Source organism: Thamnophis sirtalis, unplaced genomic scaffold (assembly GCF_051295495.1).
Source record: "Thamnophis sirtalis isolate CommonGarterSnake01/CBP01778 unplaced genomic scaffold, rThaSir2_p1.2 scaffold_4, whole genome shotgun sequence".
NCBI classification, from domain to species: Eukaryota; Metazoa; Chordata; class Lepidosauria; order Squamata; family Natricidae; genus Thamnophis; species Thamnophis sirtalis.
Genome location: NW_028261384.1, coordinates 104809777 through 104837023, shown reverse-complemented (window position 1 = coordinate 104837023; position 27247 = coordinate 104809777). Strand labels below are relative to the sequence as shown.

The following is a 27247-nucleotide window of genomic DNA, read 5'->3' as shown; positions in this document are numbered from 1 at the left end:
GTTAATACAAGAGGAATATCTGATGGCAGTTGCAAGCGGGTCAAAAAAGCTGTTAAAAGCAAGAACAAAATGGCTGCTTTTCTCACATACTGTAGTGGTACCAAGTTCAAGCACATTGTCAACCACGAAATTCTCTGGTTGACTTTAGACCAGTGACCTCCACTCAACCTTCTTCATGGAGTTATTGTTATAGCAAAACATTGGTGAGAGTTACAGAAGGCCACCTTTAATTCTGGAATGGAAGGCAGAACTTATTTATTATTTTTCATCCCACCTTTATTATTTTTATACCTCATTTCTTCACAAGACCCTTTAGGGTGGGCTGGGCTGATAAAGGATGACTGGTTCAAAGTCACCCAGCCAGTTTTCATGCCTAAAGTGGGATTAGAATTCAGTTTCTTGGTTTCTAGCCTAATGCTTTAACCACTAGTTCAAACTAGCTCTATATTTTTATTCTATAAAATATAAATGCTATACATTTATGTAATATATTCTTCTATATTAATAGAATAGAATGAATGCATGAATAAGTAAGTACTCGAGTAAACAGTGTTTTCCAAAACATTACCTGTATGGAAAGAAGACCTGAGGAGGACAGGGAAGGCAGGATGGTTATACATCTTATAGAACAAGTTTGCAAAAAATTTCTTCTTTTCTATTTTTTATCTACATGCAACATTGTTTTACTTTATACAATACTAATTTCTTATATTTCTTTTCTAATTTCTTCTCCATAAGGAATAATTCTGGTTTCATCATGGTGTTGGATCACAATATCTTTTTGCATCGTGTCAATTTGCATTTAACATTTTTTGCTTTTCTTCACAAATCCACTATGCATGCTAAAAGTCCCTTCTTCCTTTTCACACTTCCAATGTTTTGATGATCCTTTTCGCATTTTAGATTACCACCACCAACACATCATTTTGTAAAACTTCTCTCTTAAATAATAACACAACTTAATACCAGTTCCCTATATTTTCCCATATGTCTAGATTTATATTATGATCAAAGTTTGCAACCTATTTCGTTATCATACCATCAGTGTTTTTCAAACCTTAAACTTTAAAATGTCGACCTCTACTCCCAGAATTCCTACAGCTTTGACAAATTGCAATCATAATGCAGTCATGGATTCTGGATTTTGGATACATTCTATAAGTTAATCTATTTGAGGTACAGGTAGTCCTTGACTTACAATACTTTATTTAGTGACTGTTTGAAGTTACAATGGCACTGAAGAAATGACTTAACATTAACATTTTTCACACTTACGTCCATTACATCATTCCCATTGGTCATGTGATTCAAATAGTTTCTTGAAAACTGACTCATATTTATGACGATTGCAGTGTCCCAGGTTGCGATGTTCTGACGAGCAAAACCAATGGATAAGCCAGATTCACTTAACAGCCATGTTACTAACTTAACAACTGCAATGATTCACTTAACAACTGTGGCATGATAGGTCTTAAAATGGAGCAAAACTCAGCAACAGAAATGTTAGGCTCAATTGTGATGGTAAGTTAAGAACTCTCTGTACACTGAAAAATTGTTGCAATGTCCCCCATGTCGAAATAAGTGGCAAGTAAACTTAACAAATAAATATTTTGTCCTTTTGAAGGTTAAACAGATTTTAGTAGCATATAAATAAATCACTATTTCATTCATAGGCTGAACAAAATGAAGGCAGACTGGGAGGAAAAATTCTATTTTCAGGCCATGATGAAACCATGTTCTGTGGGATAGCTTCTAAGTCATCTTTTCTTAAAGCTAGCATAGGGCTCATTCTCTCAGCACTGAATTTAATTCCCACATTTTGGGTTGTACCAGGGCGAGCTGACCTAAGCCCCTTTGCTGCCTCAGGTGGAGCAGTAATTGAGCAATAAGTTTCAAACAAGGTGCTCTGGATCAAGCTTACCACCAACGTGGACAAGGGAGAGAATTCAACAAGTATTTCAGCTCACTAGCAGAAAACAGTACAATAATGATAGATTTTATTTTCACTGTTATAATTCTTGAAATCAAAGTCATCCCAATTACTAAAGATATGATAAAGCCAGTTTATTGGTAGATAATTTAGCCATGAATTACTTAGCCATATATATTTTTTGGAGTTATACAGTACACAAAATGATAAAACCACACAGGGCATATTTACATATGGTAAGATGCGATTAATACACATCAGAAAAGTGTAAGAAAGAGAAAGTCACTGAATCGACCTCTCCCCAGTCCCTTGAAGCCAGCATTCCTCGGATAGGATGGAAAAGCTTCAAATGCTCCGTAGTTACTTGAATGTGGATAAAAGGATGTTCCTATCTCTTTTTCTTTAAATAGCAACATTACTTGAGCACATTCAGAGAAATAGAAGCAGGGAATGTCTATGGAGATTCTCGTCTTCAAAACGTCTTCAAAGAAAAACCAGAAAGTTCGTTGCCTCTTGGGAAAAAAGCACCTTTGGGTTAGACATACCGAAGTTGGAAAGATGGAAGGCAATTCCTGTGTCTAAGATCTCGAATCAAAACTGATAAAACACTTGGCACAGAATCGGGGTCCGCAACCCCCCTTCCCTGTTCCACAATCCTGGAAAGCCACGTGGTTTTAAGAGTGCATTTCATTTCATTTCATTCTAGCATTGAGTGCCAAAAAAGGGGTGGCGGTAGATTATTGATGCGCGCCAGACAGAGGTGTCCTTCTGTAGTTGGGCGAAGAGGGGAACAGGGAAGAACCCCCCACAAAAAAAGCCCGCCCCGCTGGCCTCGCCTTCAAGGCGCTGCGGGAAAACGTGGGAAGTAGGGAATTTTGTGTCAACGTGGCGCAGACGGACCAGTCCCCGAGCGCTCGGCCACGCCCATCATCCCACCGAGGCCCCGGATTGGACATTGCAGAGATGAGGGGCGTGTCCGGAGGGAGACAACCAGCGGAGCGAAGAGATGAACTGGGGCAGCATTCGGAGAGTGGGCTTCGCGGGCGCTGCAGCTTCTTTGGGGAAGAGGTAAAAGGCGTGGGGGAGACGGGCAGGAAAAATCGATGCTGGCCTAGGGGGAATTTATGGAAAGGGGTTATGGATGGGCAGACCAGAGATGAGGTGGACGAAATGAGGTCTCTACGGCTGACCGTAGAGAACTTCATCAGGGAAGGCAACCTTTTCCTTTGTTAAAGAAGGCAGCATTGGAATTGGGGCAAGTTGGGATGCTCTTGATTTGATTTACGAATAAAATAGGAGAGGTGAGAGGATCCGATTGTGGGGCGCCACAGAGTAGATCGAACCATCCGAAGCAAAGGGGTGCTGAACTATCTGGCGCTTTGTGGGGGCTATTGGAGCAAGAGTGCTTGTGGTTTAGAATGGGAGGAGACCGCCTGGTGACTCTAGAAAACGGAGCAACGTGGCCACGTGTGGGATTTTAGGGACAAACTCCCGGGGGACGCTGAAACCCTCTTTGAAATGGGTAGCAGTAACCACCTCTTATTGAAAAAGTTACTTATTCGTACCAGAGTTCTGCATCCTGCTCTGTTTTTTATTTAATTTGTATCATCTAGTAGGGTTTTTTGTTTTTTTTTTGCTGCTATCTACTACTTATAGTTAGATATTTTCTGATGTGGAATATCACTTCTTTTTTTTTCATTTGCTTCCTGAATGAAAGATGTATTTTCCACCAAAAGCAATAATAGAGATAAAGTGTTTTAGCTCTGAATTCCACAGATTGTGTCTTGGTGGAGCAGGGACTCCTGTGGTTCCTTCTAGTTTGAACTACTAATTTGTCTTGGCATTTGAAGGCAATCCTATGGGGAGAGGGGATAAAATATGCATTCCCTCCCTTGCAAGTAGATATATTAGTTTGTTTCACCACAATCCAGTATAAAATCAGTAAATGTACATAAGGCAAATACTTCCTGGCCCTAATTTCTACTATCAGTGTAACAATATTATTCTGAGGTGTGATGGTAAAGAAAGAGATTAAAGGAAAATGAAATGCAAAAAGTGCAAGACAACTATTATTTGAATAACACTGACCATTCACAAAACAATACTTGAGTGCTAGTGAATACCCAGTGTTAATCAGGTCATTATCACTGTCTCCACTGTTTCTTCTCAACCTCTTTGTCTACTATTCCCTTTGTCTCTTCAGCTTTTTACTGAAGGAATTAGTAAATGAAGACTTGGATTTTGGGGGGAAGGGTAGGCAACAATATGAAAGAGAGTTTTCATTGCTTCTTTCAGAGTGGTTTTTTTTTTTAAACTCTGAGGTCCTGTCCTCAGCTAGAAATTATGGTGTTTCTTTATCAAAAGTTCAAACAGGTTAACCAAGCATGGCCCTGTCTAGCCTTTTTAAAATTATCCATCAATTAAACTGCTATGAGCGAGCAAAAAGGTTTTCACCATAATAGATTTGCTATTCTTTAAGAGGTGGGATTCTTAATTCTCTGTGCTTGATTGTTTGCTTGCAGACATTTCATTACCCAAATAGGTAACATCATCAGTATAAGTACCCAATCCAAACGAGAGACATGCTGATGATGTTACCTAATTGGGCACTGAAACATAAGCTCAGAGAACACTGAGAATTCCACAGTTCTATCTTGGGCTACCCATATACTCTTCTGTTGGTACTCTTCAAAATGCCACAACTTGATTTGTCAGTTTTTATTGCAGTGAAATTACTTCTTAAGATGGCTTTGTGCAGTGGCAGGAGGCTGTTAGGTTTCATTCAATCCAGGATCTTCCATAGGCCAAGGAGTTTGGCAATGGAAGGGTCCTTTTTTGTACTACAGCCTCGGATGTAAAGCTGTGCTCCCTTTCTGTGTCATTTTGTTCTTCAGTGGCTTTGTTCTGGACAGAGCAGGAACAGTGTTCATTGAGCCACTTCAGGAATTGAACATTCTGTATTCTGGGCAGCAAACTGAGAACTGGCCTAATTTGCTTCTGCTGCTGTGATCTGCTGATGTTTTCCCCCTTGAAAAGTGCAGCCCTTATTATCAATGCCCACCTCCAACAGAGCCTTAGAGAATGATAGAGCTTTCTGTCTGGATGAATGGACTAGGATGAAAGGAAGTAGAATGACTAAGTAGAGCTGGGAATGGGGACTTGGTGGTCTTTGGTATGGAGAGAGGCCTCAGGATAAAACTAGGTGATTGGCGACTTATCTCAGGCATCTGATCGCAATCCTACATGGCAAGATTATGACTGGGAGATATTGTTTCAAATCTAAAATCAGTGCAGAAAAGAAGCAACATGTTGCTGGATTATATGAGACTGGGAGACTCTGAATCCAACATCTTGCTCAGACATGGAGTTCATTTGATAACCGGGCCAATCTTTTTAAAATCAGTTGTTTTACAGAAAGGTAAATTGATGATTCCCTAGAATGGAGTAGAGAACTACCATATAGGTAAAGCATAAACATAATATACAATTGTTAGAAAGAGGGAATAAAGCAAATAGAAATATGGGAGCAAGGCTCTGTTATCTTGGTAAAGAGAAGAACAACATTATCATGTTATTAGCATCATTAGAATTTGTGGAACTTTACCAGGTACAAAAGAACAAGCCCAACTCACAATGTAAAATGTGATTAAAAAAAGAATAATGGGGAGGAGAAGGGTTTGCAAAAACAATAAGCCGCCCGGAGTCCTCCAGGATTGGGCAGCCTATAAATCGTATAAATAAATAAATAAATAAATAAAAAAGCAGAGCATGATGATATGGACTGAGTGATAGCAGATCTGCTCTCTGATGTCTTAGAGATCTATAATTTCAGATGATGGTAAATATTATTATCTAAAACATTTAAAGAGTGCCAGTTTGAATATCAGTACAATGGGGTATAATCCACAAAATGGTACAAGGATAGTCTTAGAAGAAGGATTTGAAGGAAATTAAAGAGGTGGTATTCTCCAAACTCTGGATAGCATAGGAGAATGAACGTCATATTTTTAGAAAGCAGGAGTTCTCAAAAGCAGTGAAGGTGGATGGATACAAGGAACAAAATTTTCAAACCCTGATGTATCAGGATATGTATATAATGTATATGCTCTGTGTTTTCCTTATTCATCATTTTTATTTTTTCAAGAGGCATACAATGGCTTGGCAGAACACGCTTTGCTACTATTACCTGTTGACAGTATGCCTAGTCTGGGCCCAGGCCAAGCCACCCCCTGACAAGAAGGATCGTATCCACCATGGTCAAGACCTCAGTGATCACCCCCATGATGACAGTCAAGACTTCCGCTATGATCATGAAGCCTTCTTAGGCAAAGAAGACGCCAAGACATTTGACCAACTAACTCCCGAAGAGAGCAAAGAGAGACTGGGGTAAAGTTGCATTGGCGAAATTGAACAAAGAATTTTGCATTCCAAAACTGGGAGAGGAAGATCAAATGTCTAGTCCTGTAGGGTGTAAGCTTGTTTTTCTAAGAGGGGATTCTAAGCATGCTGGCTTATTGTGTGCAAACTGGGTTAAGATTTGGTCAAACTGGTTACAAGCATATTTGAAACAGCTAGAGTTTATGAATTCCCTGTCATCTAAGCTTTATGCCCATTCTTGACATGGAATTCAGCCCATTTCAACTACATCAGCAAAAGAAAACCCAACCAAAATAATAATGTGATTAAATAAACAAGTCTCATCATATAGCCTTTTTTCTTCAAGCAGTTATTCTCTTGGTCAAATGCAAAGAAATAGTGCTATGAATCCAGAGCCTTTTAAAGATAGTATTAGCCAGCCATTTGAGAATCATTTCTCCAACGTGATGTTTCTCAGTCCTCATAAGATGTACGGGGTTCAATTTCCATAATTCTCTAGACTGCAGGCTTCCAAGATTGAAAAACATTGTTCAACAGGCATCACGTTCTCATTAGAAAACTGATCAGGCAAAGATACTCCCCCCCCCCCCCCCCGGAACTATTAAGAACGAATAAGATGTAGAAGGAAGTTTTCTATTTTCTGCCTCAAGTCACCCTTTATAAAATGGTGATTGCCTAAAGCAGGGGTCTCCAACCATGGCAACTTTAAGAATTGTGGATTTCAACAAGACTTGTGAAGTCCACAAGTCTTAAAGTTGCCAAGGTTGGAGACCCCTAGCCTAGAGCAGGGGTCCCCAACCCTTTGGGCACAAGAGACCAGTTCTACGGAGAGAGGTTTTTTCACAGACCAGAGGGCTCTGGTTTTGCCTGCATCCTGTGGATGGGGCTTCGCTTTTTTACCCAGCCTGGTTTCTGGAAGCCACAGACTGGTGCTGGGTCCACGGACTGGGGTTTGGGGACCCCTGACCTAGAGGATATTGAGAAATAAGGCATATTTATCTTGCCTGAAGATCTAGTGAAAGAGAAAGACCCTGATTCTCCTATTACTTCTAGGTAATTGGCTTTCTAATCTAACTTCATCATCAGGAAACACGCCTGTGTGTTTCAAATTTTTTTAACAATGTTAAATCAAGCACATAATTAAGATAGGTCTCTAAACTGGTCTTTAAATCCCTTGATCTATTGGATCTTAATACCGGCCCCAAAAATGTGCTGTAGATCATCCACTCCCAGTGGTCCCCTCCAAAAACATTAGTACTTCACTTCTAAGAAAACCTAGTCTCCACTCCCAATGTGTTCCATAAATGTGTTGCTGGTGGTTCGTGACATTCTTTATAGAACCTTAGACTAGAGTTGGGCAGCCCAGGGAGTTTCTGTAAGCCACTCTCCTGAGTTTTCATGCTTATTTTTTGCAGGAAGATTGTGGACCGAATTGACCGAGATGGAGATGGTTTCGTGACTCAGCCTGAATTGAAGGATTGGATCAAGCATACTCAAAACCGCTACATCTATGAGAGTGTGAACAAGAACTGGAAGGACTATGACAAAGATAATGATGGCCAAATCACTTGGAATGAGTTCAAAAAGACCACTTATGGGCACTATGAAGGTAAGAGGGTAGGAGAGAAAGGTGTTTGTGTGATCATATGTTTATGTGGGGGAGAGAGAAGAAACTTTAAGCCAGAGCACAGGAGAGCAGGAGGTACTATAGTCACCTAGCCTGCAAAAAAGGCAGATTGAAAAGGTAGACAGTATCTTGAGAAGTTAGATTAATAAGAGTAATTGATTAAAAAAATTGCCTTCTCATGATGTGTACTTTGCTGTATCTCATCAATAATTTCAAATTAGTTCAAAAAATTAGTTTCCTCTCTTACAGCGGTTGCTCCCGAAAGGACCCAAAAATCAGCAGTTATATACTTTAATTTCCTAATGCTCACATGCCTCATTACAAAGACTTCACATTGCATTTAATACGGAGAGAGGTTTGCTTATCACTCAGGATATAATCTCATTCTGATGAACTATTTCATCCATTGTCTGTGAGTGATTATGGTCAACCAATCCTGTAGGAAAATAAGTGTTAATTATGTGCTCAGGTTTACTGGGGGAAGGGAGGCTTCACTGATGCTCATGTCTCTGCTTTCTTCAGGAGAAGAGTTTGGGGATCTTGAGGACAAGAATTCCTATCGGAAGATGTTGGCCAGGGATGAACGACGATTCAAAGCTGCTGACAAAAATGGAGATATGAGTGTGACGAAAGAGGAATTCACAGCTTTCCTTCATCCTGAAGAGTTTGACTACATGAAGGACATTATAGTGATGGTGAGGATGGGAATACTAATACTAAACAGTGCAAAATTGCTCTAGTTATCTGGCTGTATGAATCTAATAATGATGGCTTATTCAGCAACAGAGCTCAGCATACTATGTCGTAGCACATTATGTGGACCCTGCCTAGTCAAGAGAGATTTCTACTTACTACCTAAATTGGCTTCCCCTAACCATTCTATGGCTTCATTATCTGTGTTTGCATAGAATTAGAATTTCAATAGAATCATCTCCATTTGTTTATTTATCATATTTATATGGCTGCAAAAAAACAATGATTATAAAAATCAATAAAAGTGAAAATATTAAAATTCCTGGGTTATAGATCTTGCTTATCCTTAACAATGAGTGAACTAGAAAAACTATTGAAAACAGAGAACCTATAAATGGAATAGAAGTAAATGGTTGCTTAGTGAATTTATATCTGGATTCACATTTTCTATTTTCCCATAGTTGATTTTAATGTAGTTTGACTAATGTTCTCATTCACATGAAGTCTCAGTCATAAACCATAATTTTTGAACTCTACAACTCTCAACAAGCTAAGCTAAAGCCAAAACCAATTACAGCTTTTAATAGAAAGGTCGACAAATTTTTCACTTGGTGGGTATCGCCATATGCTTTTATATAGTATCGGGTGGGCAAAAATATTTTAATATATAAGTAATGCATGTATCTTTAAAGAATTAAAAATGTCCACAATGTGAGCATGCAGAGATCTTATGAGATTTGCTTTATTTTAATTTTTTCCCATAAATTCAGTGGCTACCATCTACTAGTATTAATGGGTTAATGGGTAATTAATGGGTTAATCTTCAACTTAACATGTAAATCCAAATACCATATAAAAACAATGCTTAGTCAGGGGAGTTTTTTCTCAACCATAGAAACTAGATAATGTGTAGACTTCAGTTCCCAGAATTTCCTAGTCAGCAAACTGGTTGGAGAATTCTGGGAATTGAAATCTACAAATCTTCAAATTATTATGTTTGAGAAACACTAGCCTAGATTCTTGCCAATATGATTAGTAGCAAAGGATCAGAGAAGCTTTGCTTCAAAACCTTTCAAAAATATCAAGTAGATAATTAGACTAGGACTTTTAAATAACACATAAACTTATGAAATTTAGGGGGTTGGGGTTTATCCAGTTGAAACAAAGATCAACCACCAAGAATTATCTGAATCAGAATAATCTGATTGCATGGTTCAGAACAGCACTGTCTTGATCTTCCCAGCTAGTGACATGTATATTTGTGACAGCCCCTCTTAGACACTTTGCCATTAAGAAATCCTGTTTTCTGTGTACGTATATTGGATAGGTAGACAACATCTTTATTACTTAGTAGATAGATGTAACTCATAAAAAAATGGAGCTGAAACCCCAGCAGCTGTTCAAGGTTTATTTTATTAAAACTTCTGTTCCTGCCTTTCAGTTTCCATTTAAAATGTATTCTCTTTCTCCCCTTTCATTTAATTCACCTTACCTCTCTTGTGAAATGTTAGATTTTTCCTTTAGAAAATATTTCAAATGATGTAAAGCATGTCTCTGTAAAGGATTTTATAATTACCAAATTAAGATGTGGCGCTGTCCTAGCATCCTATTTTATAATCCTGAAAAATCCAGAGCTCATGTTTATATGGTAAAAGGTAGCAATGATCTGCTTTATGCTTGCAATATGACAAGCAAGAATGAAGTGTGGCTACTGCTATTCAGAAACTGAAGTGAGATGTTGATTTAAAATAATCTTCCTATATGCTTTTTTAAAAAAGGGACAAAAGAAATCCAAACCCTCTAATATTCTGTCTGCTGTCTAAATTGTTTGAGTTTCAGTTGAAAAATGAGTCTTTTCTCCTTAATGCTTAGGAGAGTAGTCCAATATGCAGTGTTTCATTCAGCATCTCCTTTCTCCCAGATACAAAGCTGACTATAATCTTGGAGAAGTCCTTCCCAATTTCCTCCAATACACATGGATACAGCTGTGATTTTGTGTTAGAGCAGCTGCTTTGCATAAGGTAGAAGGGATCATACCCAGTCCAGAAAAATCTGGGGGAAATCCTATCTGAGACCATGCAGAACCATTGTTGATTAGAGTAGGGGTCTCCAAACCTTGGCAAGTTTAAGACTTGTGGACTTCAACTCCCAGAATTCTTCAGCCAGCAAAACTTTGCTGGCTGGGGAATTCTGGGAGTTGCAGTCCACAAGTCTTAAAGTTGCCAAGGTTGGAGACCTCTGGATTAGAGTGTAGGTCCTCCTTTGAGTAACCAAGGCCCAAACTTAGAAAGCAATTATGACTCACCCACATTTCCCATGACTTCCTTGTTCTGCAACAGAAATATATTACCAAGCATCTAGGAACTGAAAATGCCTTTTACTACAGGCATTATTTCTTGAGGTTTTGCTATCTTTCTGACACAACTCTCTGTGAAAAGATCTACTATACCATTAAGAGTTAACCTTCTGGTTTTTTTCAGGAAACCCTGGAGGACATAGATAAGAATGGTGATGGCTTCGTAGAAGTTGATGAATATCTCGGTAAGAATATAAGAATTCTTCTTGAATGGTAATGGATTACCCTGTTAAGAAGTAGGCTGGTTTGGGGCAGAGCTGTAAGTATTTTTTGAGCCCAGAAGGAGGAGGTAATGAGACTCAGTATCTCTACTATCCTATTCCTTCATTGGCTTGCCTTGATTAGAAGAAAGGTTCTACTTTAGTCCAGTACCTAGAGAGGTGGGGTTAACAGGAGATTTTTGGTATCTCACTTATTCTTATTTGATCAGGTGACATATACTCCCCTGAAACTGGGGAGCCGGAACCTAGCTGGGTGACAAGTGAACGTCAACAATTCCTGGAACACAGAGATATCAACAAAGATGGGAAGATGGATCGGGAGGAAATTGGGCACTGGATCCTGCCCCCAGACTATGATCATGCTGAAGTGGAATCCAAGCATCTCCTTGTTCAGTCGGACAAAGATCTGGTAAGAATAATCTAGGCATGGGAAAGGAGCTGCAATGCTCAGGCTAACACAGGAGTTGAGATATGTGGATGGTGTGTGACCCACTAGCCTTTTTTTTATATACATCCATAATTGGGCGAGTCCCCAAGAATAAAACTTGATTTGAAGATTTTACTTTAGCTCCAGGTCTCTTGACCTGGGCATGGAAGTAGAAGTAAAAGGCAGGTTTTGATCCTCCCTCAAATCATGCTGGGTATCAATGCATTCCTTAAAGACTTCTGCCCTAGTTTGCTTGTAATTGGGGATTATTACCAAGTCCAATGCAAATTCATGAAATGAAGAAATGGGTCATTTTTTTAATTATGGAAGAAAACTATTTTTGGGAAACTAATAGAATTTAAAACAGAGTTCATTCTTTCCTTACTTTTTCCTCACTTTATCCGATTCGAAAATTGTGCTTGTACTCTACTTTCAAAGAGCTAATGCAATCAGGTCAAATCTTGGCAGAAATTACTTTATTTAATCTACAAAGGGAAGGAATCAAAAGCATATAGCAGCTCACCAGGCTTTCATTATAGGCTTCTCTACTAACATTAGGCAGTATCTGACCAGTACTACCATAGTTATCCTAAAATTTAATTCTTAAAGTTCATATTTATTTATTCATTTGTTCATCTATCTTTTTATTTATTAAATTTATATGCAGCCCATATCTCAGTTTCAGGTGACTGAATGCCAGCTGCACTTCTCGATACAACTGAAATCTATCCACAAATGCAATTTTAACACAATCTGAAATGAATACTTGAAAGCTTGCCCTTGACTATCTCATGTCAATTAAGTGGCACAAGACTAAAAAGACATCCAGCTTCTAGGACACCAAATGTATTTTCAGCTCCTCAATATCAGTCAAGACCCAAATTTCATCCTCAGGGATGAAAATATTGGTCATTAATGAGAGCATTAGACTAAGGACTAACCATGCTCTAAGAAAGTTTTTTAATGCCTGTCCTCTACTGAAAAACTTCCTTTCTTGTCCACGAGAATAGAAAGAATAGAGAGAATAGAAAGCTGAATTTCCAAGCATGTTTCGTTACTGCTGAATCTCTTAAAAGCAAACTTCTTTTAAGAATTCTGCCACAAGGAGTATGTGTACAATGTCCAGATATCATAAATATTTTGTTCAGAATTGTGACCTGTGGTAGCTTTGTGTCACACATTTGCCAATTCCTAAGATATGCAGCTTCCACTATTTGGCTCCAGTTGTCTATCTTTATGTTTTGAAATAGCAGAATAAAAAGGGAGCAACTTGAAATTCACTATTGTAGATCTTTTTTTTAAAAAAAAAAAGTCATTCGTGTTGGTGTGTGTAAAATACAGCAATCTCTGTAGTATCACTAAGAACTTTAGCCCTCTATATGAAGAAAAGCATAATATTTAAACTGCCTCCTCTAATGATCTGTTGTGGCATGGACTGTTCTAAGAGTCTGGAAACATTCATATTTTAGAACAGTGTTCTTTCCCCCTGAAAAACTAACATAAGTGGCTTTAAACTAAAGTTTTATATATAATTTACTAATAACACAATATAAAAATGTTAAAAAATGATTGGGATGTAATTGGGTTATAATTGTGCCCTTCTCTCCTTGCCTTTCTATTTCTCTTCTCCCACTGCTTCGCTTCCTCCCCCAAATCGCAGGATGATAAAATAACCAAGCAAGAAATTTTGGACAATTGGAACATGTTTGTGGGGAGCCAGGCTACCAACTATGGTGAAGATTTGACAAAGAAGCACGATGAACTGTAATTGGCCTGGGTGGGGAATATACAACAGCGGGTTCTCCCTTACATGGGAGTGGGAGAAACACACTCCAGAAGGAATTGCTCTCTATTTATTGTTGGAAGGGCCTGCTTAAACTTTCTTCAAAAAGTAGTGTAGCTGGTGTACTTGGGTGGCTTCCCCTAGGATCCATTCCTGTTTTTCTGCAGCTTCCATCTCCCCCAAAGCACTGTGAGCCCTTGTCATGTTATGAAGATCTCCATGTTTGAGATGTTTGAGATGAAATACACTTCCTTTCATCAGTGCATTTAATCTCTTCTGTAATGTTCTTAATGCACTTCAGTTCTTCCCTTACAATCCACACTTGATCTAAGGGAAAGCAAAGATTAGCTCCCTCAAATGCTTCCCTTCTTTTAAGAAAACAAACACGGCTGTTCTCTTTGCAAACACTTGTCTGGGACCTGTTGGGAATAATGAAGTAACTACTCGGGTTCAAAATTACCTCCAATATCTGTCTATATAGGTAAAAAAACGTTGAATGCAGGTTGAATGTATTTTTAAGCATCTTAGTGGTAGCCAATACCTTGGATAAATACTGCTTATCTAGGCTTGTAGTTCTTTCTCTGTACCCCTTCCTTCTCCAGGATAACAGGCTTTCCCGAGATGAAGTCTTAGAGTTGATGAAGCACAGCATTCAAAGCGCCAAAGAGTATAAAAACACAGCTGAATATCTGGGGGCCCGCCAAGAATTGTGACCTCTTAACTTGTAAAATTTTGGATAACTAATAAAATCATTTCCCAACCTGTCAAGATATTGTGCCATAGATTGGACAAAGAAGCAGCAAATTTTGTAGGGCAAAAAAGATTGATCCAACAAAAGAGTATGTCACTTTTTTTAATAGTAATCAATTTCAATTACACTGAGCCTTTGATTATGTGAACTGCACCCTCTATTTTCTTTTCCAAGATAGAAAAACTTGACAATTAAATTATGATTCCTAAAAATAAGCTGCTGATTACACATTTCCCAAGTTAAGAATTCTTTCTTTCAAAAACTTTTAAGAAAGTCTGGTTTACAGAATTGCAGAATACTGTCTTTCTTTATATGCAATATTAGCTTTTTTAAGCTAGCAGATGGCAGCCAGCATCAGGTGGAGAATCATCCCTTTCTTCTCCATCTGAATATTCTAAGCTTGCATCACAGGCCGAGATTTCTTGGCTTCCAGCTCCACGCCTGATCCTGCAAATCCTGTGCCACCCTGGAAAAAGAGAAAACTCATAAGGAAAGAGGAATGGCATGGTGAAGGGAAGGCCCACCCTTATGCTGTCCTTGATGGTTACGGAGCGCTTGTCGCTGGGCAACATTACAACTGAAGCCCAAACTGCTTTGTTTGACAGCTAATCCTGGGGCATGTGATTGCCCTGGGCAGGAGGAAATTCTCTGCCAATATTCAGAAACCTTCAAAGTGAGTGTGTAGTTCCCTACCCTCAAATCTGCATATCATATTTTGCTCTAAACCTGCGTTAACAAAACACATCTAATGCGTTCATGAGACTTGGTATTTTAAAACCTGCCATATCACAGTGTACATATGACATGCTTTTTAAAGCATGCTAAGTTTTCTACAACATGGCTGCAAAAAGAACTCTGACAAATTGAAAGACAAAAAAGTCAAGTATAACAAGTAGAAAGGGGGGGGGCATAAGTAAGGCAGAATAAGAGCAAATAGCCCGAGCCTGTAAAGAAAGTGAAGGCTCACAATGAAGAAAGGCTTTCCACAAAAGTAAAAAATAACAAAAAAAGCTTCTTCCAACATGTTAAAAGCAAGGAAAAAGGTTAAGGAAACAATTAGTCCATTGCTGGGAGAAAGTGGCAAGCAACAGGGAGAAAGCAAAACTATTTAACTCATTTTTTGCATCTGTCTTTACACAAAGGGATAAAACAGTCCAACCTATCAAAAACAGCACCACAAAAATCAGATTAGGAACACAAATTGAAATAGGGAAGAAAACAGTAAGTGAGCACCTGTCTACCCTAGATGAGTTCAAATCACCAGGACCGGATTGATTACACCCCAGGGTTCTGAAGGAACTGGCAGATGAGATCTCAGAACCACTGAACTATATCTTTCAGAGATCCTGGTGCACGGGGGAACTGCCAGAAGACTGGAAAAGAGCTGATGTGGTTCCCATCTTCAAAAAAGGGAAAAAAATAGATCAAGGAAACTACAGACCTATCAGCCTGACCTCAATACCAGGAAAGATTCTGGAAAAGATATTCAAGCAAAGAATTAGCGAACACCTAGAAGTAAACAAAGTAATAGCCAAAAGCCAACATGGGTTTGTCAAAAACGGATCATGCCAGACTAATCTTATTGCATTCTTTGACAAAGTGACAAAATTAGTGGATCAGAGGAATGACGTCAATATAGTTTACTTGGACTTCAGTAAGGCAGTTGATAAGGTAGACCATAACCTACTACTAGATAAAGTAGAAGAATGTGGGTTAGACAGCATCACCACCAGATGGATTCGTAACTGGCTGACCAACCGCACTCAACGTGTAGTCCTCAACGCAACTGCATCTACATGGAGGGAAGTATGCAGTGGAGTATCCCAAGGTTTTGTTTTAGGCCCAGTACTCTTCAACATCATCATTAATGATTTGGATGAGGGAATAAATGGGGAACTCATCAGATTTGCAGATGGCACCAAGCTGGCAGGAATAACCAACACTCCAGAAGACAGACTTAAGATACAGAAAAATCTTGACACACTTGAACATTGGGCACTATCTAATAAAATGAAATTCAATGGTGAAAAGAGTAAGATTCTATATTTAAGCAAGAAAAATAAAATGCACAGGTACAGTATAGGTGGTACCTTCCTCAATAGTAGTAACTGTGAGAGGGATCTTGGAGTCCTAGTAGACAACCATTTAAATATGAGCCAGCAATGTGCAGCAGCTGCCAAAAAAGCCAACACAGTTCTAGGCTACATAAACAGAGGGATAGAATCAAGATCATGTGAAGGGTTAATACCACTTTATAATGCCTTGGGAAGGCCACACTTGGAATACTGCATTCAGTTTTTGTCGCCACGATGTAAAAAAGATGTGGAGACTCTAGAAAGAATGCAGAGAAGAGCAACGAAGATGATTAGGGGACTGGAGACTAAAACATGAAGAACGGTTGCAGGAACTGGGTACATCTAGTTTAATGAAAAGAAGGACTAGGGGAGACAGTGAACAAGGACTAGGGGAAATAGCAGTGTTCCAATATCTCGGGTTGCCACAAAAAAGAGGGAGCCAAACTATTCCCCAAGGCACCAGAGGGTAGAACAAGAAGCAATGGGTGGAAACTAATGAAGGAGAGACGCAACTTAGAACTGAGAAGAAATTTCCTGAAAGTTAGAACAATTAATCAGTGGAACAGCTTGCCTCCAGAAATTGTGAATACCCCAACACTAGAAGTCTTTAATAAGATGTTGGATAGCCATTTGTCTGGAACGGTATAGGATTTCCTGCCTAGGCAGGGGGTTGGACTAGAAGACCTCCAAGGTCCCTTCCAACTCTGCTATTGTACCATAAACATCTGTAGATGCCCAAGAGATAACATTCACAATCCAAATAATCCCATATAAATTATATATGCATACATACATATATGAATGATGGTTATCTTATTTTAAAAAGAGTTTTAATAGTCAATCTCACCCGTTGTAAAACTATGATGTCTTTGTCTGTCAACTTCTCTCCGTTCATTGGATCAACCATATCCTTCTTGATAAGTTTTTCCACACATTCCAGAGTCACAACTGAGCCTCTTGGGTAGAAAAAAAAATCTCTTTTACATATTAAATGTAAGACAGATTCCCATGCTTGGATCCAACTAGAGATTTCATCTCATATGTAACCTTTCCTCTAAGAAAAGACACCCCCCCCCATTACTCACGATGGACGGAGCACAGCACAAGGGACAGAGTTTCCGAGCATGTCTCGTGTGACAGCACACACGTAGCGGTCCTGCCGGTTGATTAGTCCAACGCGATCTACACTGGCATCTACAGGAGTGAAGTGCACTGGGATCAAATCTTTCAGCTTCAGTGGTTTCCTACTCATAGGGCAGTACACGCACTTGTCCTGGAAGAAATGAAATGAATAAGATAAACTGGGATAAGATAAAATAACCCTAGAAACTGGGGACTGTGACTTCTAGTCCTATCTTAGGCACAAAAGTCAGCTGGGAGACGTTGGACCAGTCGCGCTCTCATCTTTAAGGAGGAGGCAGCAGCAAACCGTTTCTGATATCCTGCCAAGAAAACTGCAGAGACTTCTCCAGTCGCCAGGAGTCAACTCTAGCCAAAGGCATGCACCATCACACACTTGGGTTAGATTAGAATAAATATGGAAACATGTATTCTAATCCTGTCTTTAAGCTGTCGCAACACAGTAGTTAGAATGCAGTACTGCAGGGCTAACTCACTACTCACACCAAGTGTTCAATTCTGAGTGGCTCAAGGTTGACTCAGCCTTCCATCTTTCTGAGATCAGTAAAATGAGGGTCCAGATTGTTTGGGGGCAATAGGCTGACACTGTAAACTACTTACAGAGGGCTGTAAAGCACTGTGAAGCAGAATATATTGCTATATAACCTGAAAATATAAGATATTGATGACTGGAAAATCAGAAAGTGCATTAAAAATAATAATATGCATCATACATCATAAATAAATTTTAGTAGTATCTTCCAGTCAACCTGACAACCCCCCCCCCCCAAGTAATCTTCAATCAGCAAATAAGGAACTCAAATGTTTTAAAAAGAGTTCCTTCATATATCCAGATCATTTAAACATCGGTGAAAATTTTAAAATATTAAGAGTTAAGCAATCATCATGACTAGTTATGGGATCTATGGTTCAACAGATCTGGACTGGAACAGTTTGGAAAAGGCAGCATAACTCTTTAATACTTTTCAACCCACAACCATGAGCAAAGAAAAACAAGACTTAACAGAAGGGTTTCTGATTTGGGGAGGAAAAAATCTAGATCCAATAGAACTATTAAGTAAATGCTTTAAGTAAAATTTAGGACTTTTTCTAAGAACTCTAAACTAAAAAACTTCACTTTTTAGTTCCACAAAAGCTTTGTGAATACAGCAACACATTAATCCAAGATTTAAAGATTTTATAGTTTTTTATAGACATGGCAGTTAAGCTGGTTTCGTTTTGTAGCATACACAAACTGCAAGATGTACATATGCTAACAGAAGCATTAGGATAGGGGTGTCAAATCAAGGCTCAGGGGCCAGATCCGGCCCGCGGGGTGCCTATGCTGCCACCCTGGAAACAGCAAAGGACTGGCCTGCAGTGCCTCTGCCAGTGCAGGAGGCTGTCTCAGCTGAAAATGGAGCTTGGGAGCATGTTTTCTCTGGCAGAGCGCTTAGGCCACCACAGGCGCCCCAAACATGAGTGACATTGAGCTGGCCATGCACACACCCGCCCCTCCGAGGTCAAACACAAGCACAATGCAGCCCTCAATGAAATTTGAGTTTGACACCCATGCATTAGGAGAACCTTGAAAAAGAATGACAAAATAAGAACCATATTAATTCAACTTAAGAGTTTATGTTATTCTTCATAGAAACCATGGCAGTTAAGCTGGTTTGCAATGTAGTCAAACGCAAGACAGTTTGGTGAATCTTGAAAAGGAATGACAAATAGCTCACTGGTTTTGGAATTGCTTTGGTCTTGGCCTCAGGCGTCAGTGAAGGGATCCAAAAACTTGGTAGCTGTTTGGCCTTTTCTCCACTGCTGGGCCCAGCTTGAGGGTCTCCTATAATGCAGAGAAGAACAAAGTTATTAAGATTAATTGTATATGGGAAAACACTGCACATCTAACAGTAATGGAATTCATCTACATGCTCAGGGGTGCTGTTGTAATATTAAATGTCCTGTACATAATTTTATATGCAATCATGTACTGCTAAAAACATTTTTTTAATATTACAGAGGCATACATACACATTACACATTGTTAAAAACAATTTTACCTTACAACTGGTGGCATATCCCCCCCACCCTTATGAGGTACTTTTGTTTGGTATACTGTGTTTCACGGAAAATAAGACAGGGTCTTTTTTTTTTTTTTACCTCCGAAATAAACACTTGGCCTTATTTTTGGGAGGTATTATTATTTTTGAGGTGCAGGAGGCGAAGAGTGTGGTCACCTCATGGCTGCTGCTGTGTTGCAATATTTTTGGGGAGGGCTTAATCAGGGTGGGGCTTATTTTAGTGCATACGCGCAAAAACCTGATTGGGCTTATTATCTGGGGAGGTCTTATTTTCAGGGAAGCAGGGTACAATTTGCACATTGGGCTACCGTGGCCCCGTGCATGCTTAGTCAAGAACATGTAAAAGGATCCAGGAAGTAGTTTTCTTGTGCATCCCAAAATGTGTCCCTCATCATTACATAGAGCCACAGTGGCATAGTGGTGAGAGTGCAGTACCACAGGCTACTTCTGATGACTTGTCAGCTACCAGCAGTTTGGTAGATCGAATCTCACCAGGCTCAAGGTGAGTAAAATGAGGACACAGATAGTTGGGGGCAATAGGCTGACTCTGTAAATCGCTTAGAGAGGGCTGTAAAAAGTACTGTGAAGCAGTATGTAATTCTAAGTGCTATTGCTATCATTACTTTAGTACTACCAAGCTCCACAAAGATGGGAATAGTGCAGGCATTGTTACTCCATGCTCGAAGAAAGGGTTCAACTGCTTGCATTTCTCCTGGATGACTCACTTCTCATTAATGCAAAGAGAACGATAGCAGGAGAGCTAATTTGAAAAGAGGTGATGATGGGTAGACAGTAAAACTGAAAAATGGAATGAAGGTAGGAAAAAAGTTTAAGAGAAGACAGAAATATGACAGTAAGCTAAGGAGCTATTTACAGTATGTAAGGACCAATAAAAAGTCACCTCCCCAGTTTAGTTTATATAGGGATATTTTAATTTTCAAAACACAGAAAATAGTCCTTGAAATCAGTCCTTTTATTACTTGTATTTACATAATTTACATTTGAAACACACTTCTTCCAACAATGGATAAGCTTCTTAAAGCTGTCATGAAAGAGCTCCACACCTTATCTCTTTAACTTAACAACCTCCTCTTGAGTGGCTCACAAGGTATGAGATCAAGACTTGTCATGTTGCAGCAAATATCCTATTTGTGCTTTCAAACTCACCTTAATCATTTGTTGACTGTTGCACTTAAGTGTTGCACGCACACACCTCATCTGGATGCTCATCTGGAGCCACATTTTTTATTCAACCCTTGTAAGAAGAGACTGCCTCCCCCCCCCCCCAAAAAAAACCCTGGTTTCTAAAGTTGCTTAAGGCACTGCACCATGAATTACAAACATTGCCAAAAGGCAGGGAAAAATGAATAGGAGCTTTGTGAACACTCTGCTTCTACAAGGCAAGCAGTACCAGAACAGAGAAAATGGGAGCAATTCTTATCAAGTCTGGCAGCATCTTTAAGGTTTACACGAGACCAGGCACAGCAGAAGGAAGAACCCATTCGTGTTATACTTGTACACAGAAGGCAAACAAGATATTTCCCCCTTCCACCACCAGTGGCTTAGATGTTGCTTGCATTCCTGATTTACCTGAGTGACGATCAAAGGGATTGAGATGTTTGCTCACAATGCTCAACTCTTTGTCAAGGAAACTCTTCACCTGGGACTCTTTGGCAGCCTTGCTCAACTCTGCCATTTCTGCCTTCTTTTCATTCTTCTGTTTTTCATAGGCCTGCAAATGCCAAAAAGGAGGCAATTACTAAGAAACCATTCACTGTTGCTCTACTTTTCAGCATGTCAATTGTAAAGCAACTGCTTCTGTTCTATATAAGAGATGTAGGGCAAACATGCAGTGGGGATAACTGTGCTCATTAAAAGCAAAAGTAAAGCTTTTAAAAAAGCTGTTGGCTTCATAATTACTTTTAAATGAGAAAAGTTTGAGCAAAAAAAAATAATGAAAAGCTTGTTGGCAACTATGGTAGATGAAGAAACTAGACTGCAGCTGTGGAATGCCCAACCAACAGCAGCACTACATAAACAGAGTTGAGTAAATAGCAGTAAATAGATTTGATGGATCCCAATATCCCAGCCTTATAACAACAGCAGTGAGTTAAGATGCTAAATACCCAAACAAGTAACTGAGCCATAAACATAAACCAAAGTTTGGTTTCTAGCTTAGTAGAGATGTAGTCTTTCTAAAAAGTGCTGATTTTTTTTGTCCTACATTCCTCTAATGTAGTACTATCACCTGAAAAGGGAAAAAGAAGACCCATTCCCATTAATAGCCTCCAGAATGGGATTTGAACTAAAATATACAAGAATCATTATGTGCTCTTTTTATTTTTGATACTCATAATCCAACACTGGCCAAAAGACAGGATGCCTATGTTAACACTTAAATCTCTTTTTAAGTCAGGAATCGATGGCCAATAAGGTCCATATCAACTTTTACTAAAGAAACGTAGTCCCTATTCTATAAATGTATCTTCCAAATCTAGAAAGAGAATTTATTTCTTTACCCTGTTTCCCTGAAAATAAGACCTCCCCGGATAATAAGTCCAATCGGGCTTGTGAGTGCATGCGGTAAAATAAACCCTCCCCAAAAATATTGCAACACAGCAGCAGCCATGAGGTGACCACACTTGCTACCTCCTGTACCTCAAAATTAATAAGATCTTCCCGAAAATAAAGCCAAGCGCTTATTTCGGGGGTCAAAAGAAAATAAGACGTCTTATTTTCGGGAAAAAGCAGTATTTGTATCTCACCTTTATTGTTTTTATAAATAACTCAAGCATATCCAGCACACTTTCCTCCTCATCTTTTCCCCATCTTTTCCCTACAACAACCACGTCTGAGGAGAAATGGGCTGAGAGAGTGACTGGCCTAAATCACCGAGCTGGTTTACCCAGCTAAGGTGAAACCTGAACTTTCTAGCCTGGTGCCTTAACCACTAGACCAAAGAAAGAGTAACCAAATTTGGCCACAGCTATGGAGTTCATCTTCAGTTTTCAGTCAAAATCTAAATGTATTGTTTTATAATGTTTATATATTAATTCTAGAATAAATTTCTCAAAGAAGTTTATAGAGCAAAATTGAATAACCACTAAAATCTTGTTTCTAGATCTACTTCCACATCCTTTCTTGAACAGACTGTTTCTTAAACCTTGCAGCCCCGTTGGTCTGATAGTATCAGCCCTTCTGGGCCATTAGGCAATGACTGTCAGAAGCTTTGGATATCTTTCTTCCTCAAACTACAGTGAATCACTGGCAGAGGATAAAGGCTTTTGATCTGGATAAATGCTACTGAATAGCAGGCCTATGAAAAGAATAAAATAATTCTTGTGAATTGTTATGAAGATAAAGTATCATCTGAGTCTTTATAAAAATGTAGAATGCCCACACTAAACTCACTTCAGCTAAGTCACATGTACTGGGTTAATTTTCATGTTATATAGCATATATATTTTATGTTACTGGGATTCAGTTCTTTTCCGCATCTTCTTTCATTTGCTAGCTGTTTTAAGAATAATCTTCCAATATATCTATTAAAATTGACAATTAGGTACGAACTCAATTATCCTTGTAGCTCTCTATATTGGCATACCTTCATTTGCCGGGCAATTTCCTTTTTCTGATGTAGGATATACTCCAGGATAGCTTCTTTTTCATACAGGTATCCATCAGGGCTGGAAAGGGGGAGGAGGGGAAGCAACATAAATATCACTTATAAACCCACCATAACCCAAGTCCTAAAGCCCCCATGCTTCTTTGACTACAGTGAGAATTTCAGAGCGTAATCATATTCTGTATTCTAGGATACATCTGAAAAGTCGTAATATATGTAACTGAGTGGCAAGATGGGGCATGTTTTTAATGTCCAGAATGACCCTTAACCCTTATAGAGAAGAAGCAAATGGTTAGGGCTAGAGTTTATTTTTCTGAGTTTGGGGCAGGAAGTTGGAAGTTTGTTTGTTTTTTAACTGCAGTAAGCCTATTTTGAGGTATCTTTAGCTTGTGTGACAAAATGTCAAAAAACCATGCCATTACAATTAGAGGGGTGGCAGGGATGAAATTCAGCAGGTTTAGATAAGTTCTGGAGAACCGTTAGCGGAAATTTTGAATAGTTCAGAGAACCGACAAATATCACCTCTGGCAGGCCCCAGAGTAGGGTGGGAATTGAGATTTTGCAATATCCTTTCCCCCAAGAATGGGGAGGGAATGGAGAATTTGCAGTATCCTTCCCCTGCCACGCCCACCAAGCCATGCCCATAGAACCGGTAGTAAAAAAAATATTGAATTTCATCACTGCTTTATGGGCTTCAAAAAAGTGGCCCAGGAAACACATGGTAAAGTTTCAGGATCAGAGAGGATAGAGATGAAACCAACAGAATTCAAGAAGTCTAGTATCTCCGCATGCATAGATATCCTCACTTAAAGACTGCAAGTAAGACCAGCAATTCCTTTACTAAGTAACATGTTTAAGTGAAATATCATACGACTATCCCAGACTTATGATGCCACTCCCACAGCATTCATTAAGCAAATTATCCTAGATCATTAAGCACAATGTCACGTGATCATATCTTCCAACTTATTGCCAGTTTCTCCTTTGACAGCTTATCAGAAATTGGTTGTGAAACTCACAAATGGCAATCATGTGACTGTGGGATATTCTGACCACTATAAATGCATGCCAATTGCTAAGGGCCCAAATTGTGATCGTGAGATCATGGAGACACTGTTAATGTCATACGTTCAGGGGTGGCTGTAAAACTACTTTTTCAGTGCAGTTCTAAATTTGAACAGTCACTAAACAAGGCAGTTAACAAAGGATAACCACTACAGATATCAATTTGATGGGAAAGAGGATTTTTTTACAGAATTGCAGACAAAAGCCAGGATTGGTAATGGAGCTATGCCCCATTTCTCGCTGGCCTTTGTTGTTTTAGTTTAAAACTTGTCTACATCATTCCCAATTCTGTAACAGTAACTGTATTCTGCCCCTTTGTTCACCTACTCCTCCCCCCAAAATAAACTTTTTCGTGCACCAATGATATTCAGAAATAGCAATCTGTGGAGGATCGCAATGCTATAATGCCTAAAATAGTTCTCATAGAACATTTCATGTGCAACAATAGATACATGAAGTACATGATCTGTGTTCTATTGCTGGACTTAATTTTCCAGAGAGAGGGGGCATAATAGCACAGAGACATACTGAATTTATGTTCTAGTTTTTAACCGCAATTCCTCTATGAAACAGAAGGTAATTATTTTCCAAACAAAGGCTGGAGGAGCGTACCAACAGAATTAAGATTGTGCAGGAAAGGCACAAAAGAGACAAAAGCAGTTCTTGTGGGGTTTTCCCCCTCCCCGGCCCCTGTAAAAAGTAAAATTGTAGACTTTTTTTTAATACCTGGGAGGATTTAAAAGGCAAAGTGCATCTATTTCACTCTTAAATTTTCAAATTTCCTTCCAAAACAAGGCTAGGGCCAGCACTAAATATGTCATGCAAATAATAAAGTACTGTCAAGTGGCAAAAGGTACACATTACTTTATCTGTACAATTACACACTAAAAAGGCTTCTACATTTGTTTTAAAAAAATCAACAGGCGCATACAGCAAAGGTACAAATAAATTAATGATACTGGGCAGGGTCAATTATTCTATTATTTTTAGAGATTACATTATTGAGAAAGTTAAATAAAAGACACACAGGAAGAACTTCAGCATAAGACTAAAATATTTCAAATGGATCTGATAATTACGTCACAACAGGGTCCTTGCAGGGCTGCAGGGAGAGACAGCAGCAATCAAAGTCCTTGACAGCATCTTTGCTCAAACGGACGTTCTGTGTCCCATAACCAGAGGCAGCTGAAAAAAACAGAGGGAAGGTCACAGTAAGAGAGCAGTATTGAAAAAACCTATTCAAATGGCTCTTTGGATTGCTGGATAGAACTGGTAAAAGATAACAACTGATGACACTCTAATCAGAAAGGCAGTGTTTGCCAAGAAGGCTCAGCTTGTTCCAAAACTTGTAGTGTGAATTAGTATAAGTCTGAGTTTCGATTAAATACTAGAGCGTATTAATCACACTCCAGGGGTGTGAACAAAACTCTGAACTAATCTAGAAATTTTCCCAATATCCAGCTAGTCATAAACAGCACAAAGGTAACTGCCTCCCAGTTGTGGTCTTCATTATTTCACTATATTATGTCTGAGGGGTGGGGAGAAATTACTCCCAAATCTTGTGACAATCCTCTGAACCTTTTTCTATAAAAGCAATATAAACTACACACAGAGGATGTCAACCGACAAGACCTAGGGACTTCATGAAAAACTTTTCTTTCCACTGAATAAATGGAAAGAAAATGTTTGTAATTATTCTTATTTTACCAATACATTTCTCCTATCCTACTTGAGACATCCTCTTCACATAATCTCCTGCACTGTGGATTGCTTTTCCTCAACATGATTTCCTGTCATCCCTAGCCAGCATGCCAATTGATATGCTAGCAGCACAGAATGAAAATTGCAGTTCAACACATATAGCAGAAACAGGCTAAGAAAAATTGCTTTGGATTTCCACATGCAATTCCATTATTGCAATGAGAGGCAAACATTTCCCCACTCAACTAAGGAACACACAGCATATATATTTCAGTCTGTGGCCTCCTCACCTGTGTCCTTTTTCTTTTCATGGTAGGTGTAGACAGCTCCCGCTGTACAGTTCTTGCCATGACGCGTCATATAGACGTAGCTGGACAATCCAGGACAAAGCCAATTCTCTTCTAAGAAGAAGATATCAAATTAACTAGTGAAATACAATGTCAGATACAAAGAAGCGGATACCTTTACATAGGAAGCAGATTAAAACAAAGATTAAAGATTTAAAGATTAAAGATATTTAAAGCTTTTTAAAAAAGTTTTATTGGACTTTTATGTTTAAATATACATCAATATCAATACATGAACAGTGTGGCCTCTGGGTATAAAACAACAATAACAACAACACTAACACTAACACTAATAACAATAACAATAAAAACAGGAATAATTTAATTGACTGAGTTTCATGTTTAATGAATAAAGTATATAATAATAATTACATTAATCAAATTTATATAATCCTAGTATTGATATACAAGTTTATTTTAAAATAGTTTTTCAATATTAATTCCATTTTAATGCCAATCTTTAAAGCTTTAAAGATATAAAAGACACTGAGATACAAATTAGTCAGGCAGATGATGCCAAACTACTCACAAGCCACACTTTGACCGCTCTATTCCGCAGTGAAAAGCGACCTGCTGTGCCGAATGGCGAACAGCAAGTGAAACCTTTGACAGATGCCTGGCAGGGGTTGCAGATCAAAATGCTTCAGAAGGAGCCAGCTGAAAGGTTGGCACCTTAACAACCATTCCTGGCCTCCAGGCACTTAATACCGCAACTCCTTTTTTCTGCCGTTCTTCTTTCAGTTTAATAAACGCTCAAGAAGACGACGGTTTGCCCCTCCTGGACAATTTCTCCCCCAACACCGGAAGCAGGAAATCTATGAGTCCGGAAGGGCTCCAAAGAACGGAAATCCCCCCCAACCCGGATGTGTATCGGATTAAAGCGTCCCGCGAAAAAGGAGTTGAGTGCTTCTAAACCGAGGTTCCGGACGTTAAAGAAGCGTTCAGGCCTGTGGCTTTTGTCTCTGTGTTGTGGTCTTTTGTTGTTGTTTAGCGCCCTCAAAGTTTTTTCTCCCCCAAATTCCTTTGCAGGTGTAGGGAGAGCAATTGTTGGGGGGGGGGGGGCAAA

General features: G+C 39.1%; 2 protein-coding genes across 3 annotated transcripts; one reads left to right on the top strand and one right to left on the bottom strand.

Annotated features, from left to right (window-relative positions):
* The first annotated feature begins 2893 nt into the window (after positions 1–2893).
* Positions 2894–14182, top strand: RCN3 (reticulocalbin 3). 2 transcript variants are annotated; one of them, XM_087713659.1, is made up of 7 exons: positions 2894–2998; positions 6075–6316; positions 7723–7916; positions 8457–8629; positions 11108–11168; positions 11414–11613; positions 14017–14182. In XM_087713659.1, the coding sequence occupies exons 1-7, from the start codon at positions 2894–2896 to the stop codon at positions 14125–14127; spliced, it is 1086 nt and encodes a 361-aa protein (XP_087569785.1). In that variant the 3' UTR covers positions 14128–14182. The 2 variants fall into 2 exon arrangements, with proteins under 2 accessions (XP_087569785.1, XP_087569786.1); XM_087713660.1 differs by having other exon boundaries at positions 13292–14182.
* Positions 14183–14254: 72 nt separating this feature from the next.
* Positions 14255–26996, bottom strand: NOSIP (nitric oxide synthase interacting protein). The gene is made up of 9 exons (XM_014065694.2): positions 26711–26996; positions 26125–26235; positions 25213–25318; positions 23048–23129; positions 21034–21175; positions 19099–19205; positions 17326–17513; positions 17088–17196; positions 14255–14631 (listed from the first exon to the last, which is right to left on the bottom strand). Exons 2-9 carry the CDS (start codon positions 26192–26194, stop codon positions 14560–14562), a joined length of 876 nt encoding a protein of 291 aa, XP_013921169.1. The 5' UTR covers positions 26195–26235; positions 26711–26996; the 3' UTR covers positions 14255–14559.
* Positions 26997–27247: the final 251 nt, after the last annotated feature.

Coding starts and splice junctions, on each gene's coding strand:
- RCN3 (XM_087713659.1), top strand. CDS start 2,894: ATGAGGGGCGTGTCCGGAGGGAGACAACCAGCGGAGCGAAGAGATGAA. Junction 2,999..6,074: donor GCAGCTTCTTTGGGGAAGAG/GTAAAAGGCGTG, acceptor TATTTTTTCAAG/AGGCATACAATGGCTTGGCA. Junction 11,169..11,413: donor AGAAGTTGATGAATATCTCG/GTAAGAATATAA, acceptor TTATTTGATCAG/GTGACATATACTCCCCTGAA.
- NOSIP (XM_014065694.2), bottom strand. CDS start 26,194: ATGACGCGTCATGGCAAGAACTGTACAGCGGGAGCTGTCTACACCTAC. Junction 25,319..26,124: donor TGAAAAGAAAAAGGACACAG/GTGAGGAGGCCA, acceptor TGTTTTTTTCAG/CTGCCTCTGGTTATGGGACA. Junction 23,130..25,212: donor TGCAAGGACCCTGTTGTGAC/GTAATTATCAGA, acceptor CCCCCTTTCCAG/CCCTGATGGATACCTGTATG.